The sequence below is a fragment of the Protopterus annectens genome, chromosome 11.part0 (genome assembly GCF_019279795.1).
Source record: "Protopterus annectens isolate FY-2018-M chromosome 11.part0, PAN1.0, whole genome shotgun sequence".
In the NCBI taxonomy this organism is placed as follows: domain Eukaryota; kingdom Metazoa; phylum Chordata; order Ceratodontiformes; family Protopteridae; genus Protopterus; species Protopterus annectens.
In genome coordinates, this window is record NC_056745.1 from 952,944,739 (window position 1) to 952,954,403 (window position 9,665).

The window sequence follows — 9,665 nt, forward strand, 5'->3', positions numbered from 1 at the left end:
ATGACTACATTACCATGGGGAAGGGAAAAGTAAACTCATCCACCAGAGCTGTGTATAACCCCTGGCCAGTTAACTTCCATCCAGAAGAGGAAGAGGGCACAAAAGTGCCTTCACCTGCTCAGGATATTACAGTTCCTACAGCCTTGGTCTTAGCTGAAAATGGACCAGTGTACTCATGTGGTTAGCAAAATAAACATGTGTGGGTCTCAATGCAATATGTAATTTATAAGAAAATACATTTACAATAGATCATGTGTAAAACAAAAAGTATGTCACCTACAATGTATAGAAAAGTGTAGTTTAAACTGCAATATCTGCCATAAAAAGTCAGTGGTCACTTTGCTGAAAGTATAATGCCTAAAGGTTACACACTCCTGATTTATACTGTACAAGTGTTAAATGGATAAAGTGTAAAATGTCCACTTGTTAATTTGCTTTCTTTATCTGCAATGCTTTATAAAGGAACAAGGTAAAATTTGCACTGGTCATATTCATAATCTAGATAAAACACAAAATATAAAAATGTGAATTGCAAAATAGATACTTTGTGACAAATGTACTGACTCCAACATCAAGGTAGACACAAAATAAAAAACTGGAAATTCTACTAAGCTAACTCAAACTTCTTTGAAAATTATATCCATGCAACTAAAAATTAACTTTTCTACTCTGCAGTTATTAATTAAATTAACAAAACACTGAATAGCTGAAAATGAAATGTACTTAGAGTTCAAAATGAACACACTCATTTATGAGTGAGTATTTTATGCTTATGCTGAAACAGTGCTGGACCTAACACTTTAATTCTACCATCCGACATAGTGTTCTGATGAGACAGTCTAGAGGACTGACTCAACAAAGGATAAGTAAATAAAATAAGGATATCTAGCAGACAGAGCACCTGGCTCCTGACATTAGTAATGTGAATCAAGAGAATCCCATCAAAGAAGGCAACACAAAGTTTAGCCTGAAGTGAACAGGACTCTACACCGATAATGCAAGTACCCCACAGAATCGCAAACAAAATGATTTTTGTGAAAAGCACAGCATCCTACACCTTCCAGCAATGTAAGAGCTGTGCCACTGCCCCCATTCTGAATTACCTTAACCTCAATGAAGGAGACAAACCTATTTGATACAGCTATAATAGTTTTAGCTAAAAATATGATAGCTGTAAATGTACAGGGAGCTTTATTAGAATGTTCAGTGTGGTCGTTATATGCATATCAAATAAATAACTACTAAACTAAGGGCAGTTTTATCTACAGGCATACCTTTTGACCTGTAAGCATAACAATTGTGGACAATGTCAAAGATAATAGGGGGGTAAAGCCCCAAAATCAGGAACAGATTTTAAATATTGCTCATAAACAAACTCAGAAAGTTGATAGAACAGGTTTTACATTAGCATGTATTTTTTTGAAAGATGTGAAATCTGAAACGCAAACATTTGTCATTACTTAATGACTTCAGTTCTCAATGGTTTGCCATAAAAATACATTTTTTTGAGGAACAGACCAAAAGTATGAGGTAAAAATGCAAACATTCTACAGAATCCTGGACAGTTAAGAAGCATGCCTGCAGAGTTTTTCCACTTTGGCAGATATCTTAAAAGAAACAAGGCAAAGTGGTAAACAATTTTCCTATTGTTCTATCTCTTCAAACTTAAAGACAGCAATGTATACTTCAAGGTACACCATTACTTACACTTTTCACTCGTACTATACTACGGACACTTTCTTGCTGCTGTCAACAAAACCTTAAAAGCAAAATAAAAGGCATATTTTAGTTTGCATTTAAACATATTTTTAGCTGAAGGAAGTCACAGTCTTACCTCTCTTACATAAGCACTGGTCAGATCAGAATGTACTTCATCATTCTGTTTGAGGTTTTGTGCACTGATATCTCCATCTATACTAACGTCAATACTATGAATCAGTTCTGTGCTGTCCTTATTGCTCAGCTGTGCTGAATGTGCACCATTTGTGCTACATGGGGAAAGTGCATCTTCATTCAACTTGGCTTCCTGGATTTGGTTTGTGAAGGAATCTGCATCAAGAGTGTGCTCGTGATCTGAAAGGTCACTGTGGCCCAAACTGCCATCCACTGTTAGCTCTGCCTGTGTTATGGAGGAGGTGATATCATCAGCAGCAACTGTATGAATGATGACACTGGGATGTGACATCTGCACAGTAACACTGTCGTTTGTGTTCAGCAAGTGCTCAGGCTGTACAAAATAAAACAGTGTTATATTACAACAAAGTCTGACAGTGGCTGAAGTAAATAAACTGGCTGTACTGTACAGACTCACTTATTATATGTATCCAGAATTGAAGTTACAGGTAACGCAATAAAAGTACATTATGTTTTGTCTGTGAGCAAGCTTTTCTTTTACTGCTGTAAAGTGGCACACAGATTAAATGAAAAAATAATGAGATTTAAAGCATTACTCAACAAATAAAAATGTCAATTAAAAATCAGATAAAATATTCAGGTAAATGGCCAAGAAGACCAATATGCACACACATACAAATTTATTGTCAGTAAAAATCATACAATCTGTTCAAAAGTACCTAATATTTCAGCACTTAAATATTTTTATATAGATTGATATACAATTTTTATTTAGGTGCATATTTTCCTGAGTACCAGGTGTTTCACAATGTTTACTATGGTATCAGCAGAATATATCAGACTCCTTTTTTCCAGAATAATTTTCATGATCATCTGAGTAGAATATTAGCAACCAACATATCTGTAATTGAATCACACATGCATCCACTACTTTGGCAATAACAGTGGAGGTATTCAGAATAAAAGTACCAGGCAGATAACCCAAATGTAATGACTGCAACAGTGAAACATGAAGAACATATGTAATGCCATGGTGCTTTGCTAAATAATGCAGATTAGCACAAAGTGTCAAAAAACTAATTTGGTATTATGACAGCAGGCATGGTGCTGGCATGCTGTGGAAAGTACAGTTGTGTACATTTACCATAAATGTAGATGTTCGAGTGTATTCACTGTTGCAGCCATCACCTGTGGGTTATCCCAGATGTGGTAGCCCTCAGCCAGCCTGAATACCAGAGTCAATGTTTTTCTGCATCGGCTGCAGTCGCCTGTAGTCTGACATCAGGTCGTCAGTGCTATAAAGCAAGGCAACCAATATCATTATATCAGTTTTTCTTGCCCTGACCCATCAGAAGCACAAGGAAATAAGGTACAGTGATTCTGGTGGCTAAAAGCCACCATGGGAAGCTTATGTCCCCCTAGGGGAAGAGGATATAAGGGGGATGGAGGGAGGGAAACCAGGACTGCAACAGTGAATACACTCAAACATCTACATTTATGGTAAGTGTACACAACTGTACTATGTTCTTTGTGTTTCACTGTTGCAGTCATCACCTGTGGGGGGATTACCAAAGCTGAGGAGAAGGGTGAAAGGATAGGTTAAGAGCCCTAGGCATGGGTCAGCAAGCCCTGCAGAGACAAACCCTGCCCTAGACTTAGAAAAAAGAGGTAGGTGGTAATGCTTTGTAAATGTATGGACAGAGGTCCAGGTGGCAGCTTCCAAGATGACCCTGGTGGGGACTCCTCTGAGGAAGGCTGTGGAAGTGGAGGCTGTCCTAGAGGAATGGGTATGAATAGACTTGGGGGGGGGGTTCCCATATAGTCTGTAGCAGAATTGGATCCAGTGTGATATCCATTTGGAAATGGTTTGCTTGGAAATGGGCTTCCCCTCTGCCCCTGGGGCAAAGCTAATAAGCAGCTGGTGTGTTTTTCTGAAGGGTTTAGTATGGTCCAGATAGTATCTAAGCTGTCTGTGCACATCTAGCGAGTACATAATTCTTTCCCCCTTGTTTTGAGGGTTGGGAAAGTAGGTGGGTAGGTGTATGGCCTGGTTGAGGGTCACATCAGATACCACCTTGGGCATAAAGGAGGGGTTAGACCCTGTCTGCATGAAAAATGATGAAGGGTTTAACAGCCATGACTGCCTGAAGTTCTGAAACCCTTCTGGCTGAGGTGATAGCTAGTAGGAAGACAGACTTCCAGGAGAGGTATTTCAATTCTGTTGAAGCAGCAGGTTCAAAATGAGGTAAGGTTAGTTTTTCTAAAACATAATTCAGGTCCCAGGCTGGCATGGGAGGCCTTCTGGGAGGTCTGATATTAGAAGCCCCTCTGAGCAATTGTTTAAACACAGGATGAGAGAAGAGGGGTAGGTCTGAATCGTAATGGGGTGAAATGGCTGAGGCATGGATTTTAATAGAAGAGAAGGAGAGACCACTTTTGAGCAACTCGGCTAGGTAATCCAAGATAAAAGGGATGGAAGGATGTGAAGTACTGGCCCCTCTGAACTGGCTCCAGGAGCAGAATCTTTTCCATTTCCCTGCATAAGATTTTCCGGTGCTGGGCCTTCTGGCCTCTGTGACAATATCTAGGACCTGTTTACGTAATAGGGACTCTTTGCCAGCTTTTAAGGTATAAGCCATGCTGAAAGATTGAGAGTCTGCAAGTCTGGGTGCATATCTCCCCCCTCACCTGGGTCAAGAGAGGTCTGAGATCAGGGGAAGCTGCTTGAGGGGCTGTAAGGTCAGGCTGCGTAGTAAGGGGTACCAATGCTGCCTGGGCCAGTCTGGAGCAATGAGGATGGCCTTTGGTGTCTCCTCCCTTATTTTGAGCAGTACCGTGGGAATTAGAGTCAGAAGAGGGAACGCGTACACAAAGAGGGAGTACCAGGGGAAGGCCAAGTCATCCACCATCCATGCTAGGAGGTTATACTCCCTGGTACAGAACTTTTTGCAGCTGGTGGCTGAGGTGCAAAGCAAAGAGATCTACGTCCAGAGTCCCCCACTCTTGAGTGATTTGCAGAGAGATTTCCCTGTGGAGCTGCCATTTGTGGGGGTCCAGTAAGTTTCTGCTTAGGTGGTCTGCCATTGTGTTGTTGACCACTGGTAGCTATTGGACAGTTAGGTGTAGACCTATGGAGGCGGCTGTCAGCCAGAGGTTCATGGCTAGTCTGCACAGAGGATAAAATTGCCCCCGTTTGTTGATATACCACATTACTGTGATGTCTGTTTTTATAAGGAGGACCCCTGGCCTGAGATGGGGTTTGAAGGATGTCAGAGCCTTTTGTACTGCCATAATTTCTTTCTAACTGATGTATAACTGAAGGTGCTGGGCATCCCAAGGACCTTGGGTGCACCTGCCTGCTAGATGAGCGCCCCAAGCAATGTCAGAGGCATCGGAGGTGATGGTCTGGCCATTAGGGCGGAGGATGAAGGGTAGACCCTTGTTCTTGGCACAGGCCTCTGCCCACCAGAGAAACACTGCCTTTACACATGGAATCAGAGGGAGAGAGGTCTCTAGAGACTGAGAGTGCTGGCACCAAAGGTTCACCACTGAAGTTTTCTCATGTGAAGCCTGGCCAGAGGAATTAGAAGGATGCAAGATGCCATGTATCCCAGGGTTTGCAGGAACTTCCTTGCAGTGAGGTAACTTCTGGAAGCCAGCTGGGTAAAGTAGAGAGGCAGGAAGCTCTGCTTTTCTGGGGATAGGAAGGCCATTCGGGATGCTGTGTCTAGCAGAGCTCCCAAGAAAATGATCTTCCTGGTGGGGGTTTGCTTTGATTTCTTCTAGTTGATGGTGAACCATAGGGAAGTTAGGAGGGATATGACAAAAAGAAGGTCCTGTAGCAGCTTTTCTTTGCACTCTACCTGAATGAGGCAGTCGTCCAGGTAAGGGTAAATCTGAATATTCCTTTGTCTGCAAAATGCTATGGCCATGGCTAAGCATTTGGTGAACACTCTGGGTGCAGTAGATAAGCCAAAGGGCAGCACAGAAAACTGAACATGTTGTGATCTTGCTCTGAAGCGCAGGAATTTCCTGCAGGATTCCCTTACGGGGATGTGAAAGTAGGCATCTTTTAAGTCTAGGGCCACTAGCCAGGCATTTTTTTTGTTAGCATAAGCAGCAGCTGCTGCAAAGTGAGCATTTTGAATCCGGGGACCACCAGGGAGGTGTTCAGAATGGATAGATCCAGGATGGAGCACCAAGTGCCTTCTTTTCTGGGAACAAGGAATAGTCTGGAATAAAAGACTTTGCTTGCTTGATCTGGGGGGCAGGTTATACTGCCCTCTGAGATATGAGAGTTTGGAGCTGTTTCAATGCCTCTGCCCACTGATTTGGAGGAAAGTGTAAATACCCTTTTGGAATTGGGAGTTCACTGAAAGAGAATTTGTATCCATGAAAAATGATCTTTAAGACCCATTGGTCCTTTGTTACAGAAAGCCAATTTTCTTTGATGAGGGAGAGCCTTCCTCCTAGTTTTTGGTGAGTGAAGGGAGGGCAGAGGGGGGAGGGGGAGTCATTGTGAATTTTTGCCATAGAAGGGTGGCTTAGAACTCCCTGCCTAAGAGGTGGAAGTGGTCCAATATTTGCTTCTCTGCTGGTCCTGGGATAGCGGCCTGGATGGTCTGTCCCTGCGGGGCTTACTTTGGCCCTGTCTGCTAGGTGCAGGGAAGGATCAGTGTTTAGAGGGAAAGTTCCTGCTGAACCTGGGAGGTGGAACCTGAAAGAAATCTTTTACTGTTTGCATAGATTTTGCTTTGTCTTCCATCTTTTTAAGCACCTCCTCTGCTTTTCCTCCAAACTAGTGCTCCTTACCTAGGGGTGCATCAGTAAGTTTAGACTTGACATGATCGAGAGAGGTTGTTCCTTCAGCCAAGCATGTCTCCTAATGACAGATCCTGTCAATGCTGCCGTGCTAGAGGCTGCTAGGTTCATAGGTAGGTACTAGGCTGTCGGCGCAAGGGCCTACGTAAGCCTAGCCAACAAGGCCCCATGGCTTACGCCACCCAAGAAAGTTATTTTCCTGTGCCACTGTTGAGCAGAGACAAAAAAGTGATCCCCGGGGTGTATTTCCTATTTCCCATCCACTCATCAAGGGTGTCATATCCACAGTGTAATGAGTGTTTGGCCACTTGATAAGCAGAGTGCAGTAAATCTGCTTACTCTTTTGAATTGGCAAAGTCAGGAAAGGTAGAAATCTTGTGTTTTAATAGTTCCAAAGTGTGTTGCTGATATTTTAACATATGGAACTGACAATTGAGTGCTCTGATAGCTAAGGTTCCAGACGTGTACACTTTTTTACCCCATATGTCCAGAGCTCTGGACTCCTTGTCAGAAGAAATAGGATTCTTGGCAGAACTAGTCTTAGCTCCTTTAGGTCCTTGTGTAAGACCTCTGGGACTGCAGCAGGATTTCTGTACATGTATTTGTGAGAATCCGGTACTCTTTAATACCTGTCAGGTTTACTGGGTGTAGGTGGGAGGGCATCAGGGGCTAAAAGCTGGATTCTTGAAAAACATCATCCACCACTTCTAAAATAGGGGTGATGGCTAGGGCTCTTTGTGGGGCAGGTCCAGAAACTCTCTACGCCTTTTCTTAGACTGGGGTAAGTCCTGAGATTCTCACTGGAAATGTTCCCTGAGAGTGTGAAAGGTTTCCCCAAGGGAAAGATCCTCTGGAGGGGAGGCAGAAGGGATGGATTCCTCTGCATCTGAATCCTCAATAAGCAGTCAGAGGTTGCTGTTCCTCTTCAAAATCTGAACAGCCAGATTCCTCAGAATCCTGTTCTGTCATAATTTCTGGGGTAGGGTGCCTTTTCCTTTTAGAAGTTGTGGCCTGACTACCCTGGATAAGGGAGATGACATCCTCTGCAATTTTAAGCATTTGTGCTTGGGGTGGTGGAGCAGGAGCAAGATGGTGGCTATAAGCAGATTTTCCAGGAGTGGCCTGGCTTCTATGCCTGAGAGAATCAATCTGTCTGAGAGGAACGGTAGTCAGATGAGAAGACATTGGTTTTTGTCTAGATTCAGTAGTGCGAAAGGCCTCCTCAGAAGCTGGTGCCTGCATCGTGGCTCAGGACCCAACCGAGGCAGAGACAGCCAAAGGCTCGGAAGACGAAGAACATTTCTGTGGCATACCGGACTCTAAAAGGGTCTTGGTAGAGGCCTGCATAGATATTGAATCAGGAATCAGGGGCTGCGAAAGCACCTCACTGAACTCCGGAGAACTGACAACCTGCTTAGCGGTAGCATCGTCGGAAGGCTTAGCCTTTTGTGGTCTGTCTCCATCTTTATCTCTGCATTTTTTCAGAATGTCCATGGATTGTTGGCTGACGAATACCATATTGGAATGCAAAGATGGAACATGAAAATAGCTGTCTACAGTAAGAGCTCTACAGTGAATGGTTCTAGCATTAAAGAGGGCACAGAACCAGCAATGGGGGATGTCATGGTCTGGGCCTAAACAAGTGACGCAGTAAGAATGAAAGTCTTGGTGTGGGATCTGCCTTCCACAGGCGAGACAACTGTTAACTTTTTCAGACATTAGTTAGTGCAAGAAAAAAGGGTCCCCAATGGGGTACTTAGTTTTAGACATTTTCAGCTGAAATTCAAATTCTGGTAGTGACTGACCAGCACTCATGTGAATTGCTTCTGTTACGGGCTCCATGGCAAGAAAGACTGATGTAATGACGTCGGCTGCCTTGCTTTAAAGCACTGAAAACCTTAAGTCAGACTACAGGTGACTGCAGCCGAAGCAGAAAAACACTGACTCTGGTATTTGGGCCAGCCAAGGGCTAACACAGCAGGGATAGCCCACAGGTGATGACTGCAACAGTGAAACACGAAGAACATCAGCCATCATAGTAAATAATCACATCTGTATTCAAGACAGCAACCTCAATACTGCAGTGACTGTGCTATGTGCAGGTACATCACCAAAGAGGCAAAAAAAGGTGGCATGTCTGATGCTATGTAGGGTCCCATACTCAACAAAGCACATCATAGAAGCAACATGGTCACTGTCATCAGAGCTTCAAGGGCCACCACAGCACAGTGACAACTAAATTCATTATATAAATGTAGAGCAAAGTAGAGACAGGAAAGCCAGAAATGGGGCAACAACCAACAGTGCAACAAACAAAACAGTAAGGAGGGGAAGACAGAACTGGAAGGGAAGGGCATTTTTTTAAATGGTCAAGTGCCCATTTTAAATTTTTTAAGAAGGATAGAGAAAATGGTAGCAAGCAGCTTGTCTGGGAGGAAGCAGGATACAGGGAAGGTAGAAGGGCAAAGCAGACAAGCAAACACAACACAGGCAGAGGCCAAAAGAGGAGGTAAGGGGGGAGAGACACTGAAGAGATACAGACAGAGGTAGGACTGGGCTACAAGCAGGGTATGAGGTGTGACACATAAGGTAAACAGTATACAATGATGGGAAAGTTAAGCTGGGCCACAATAGGCCTGAATGACTAGCCAAGAAGGAAGCCCACACAGACAACAGTCATTTCCATGGCTGACATCATGGGCATGGGACTTCTCTGTTGGCCTAATGGACTGTGCCTGCTAGCTATGTAACACTACTAACTGCACAAGGAGATGTTCCTTATTGCCAATGTGGGCATCCAACTACTAGATCACCTTGGTCATGACTAACTGGTACAGCTGTCACTGGTTGACCCAGGAGGACCCCTCCAGACTACACTCAGAAGAGGAGTCTCCACCCCTAAGAGGTGGCCATGAAGGCCAGCCCTCAAAGTTGCCTTCCACAGGATGACCTCATTCCCCTTGCAGAAAGGCAGGCTTGGGGACTGTTGA

The 9,665-nt window shown here is 43.8% G+C and overlaps 1 protein-coding gene across 3 annotated transcripts in view; it reads right to left on the minus strand.

Moving 5' to 3' along the window:
- The window catches only part of DMTF1 (cyclin D binding myb like transcription factor 1), an 884,631-nt gene that overhangs the window by 169,701 nt on the left and 705,265 nt on the right, over window positions 1-9,665 (minus strand). For all 3 annotated transcript variants that reach the window (XM_044088345.1, XM_044088344.1, XR_006366980.1), the window contains one exon: window positions 1,835-2,227. In XM_044088345.1, the coding sequence (XP_043944280.1) occupies window positions 1,835-2,227 (393 nt within the window). The remainder of the gene's footprint in view (window positions 1-1,834; window positions 2,228-9,665) is intronic.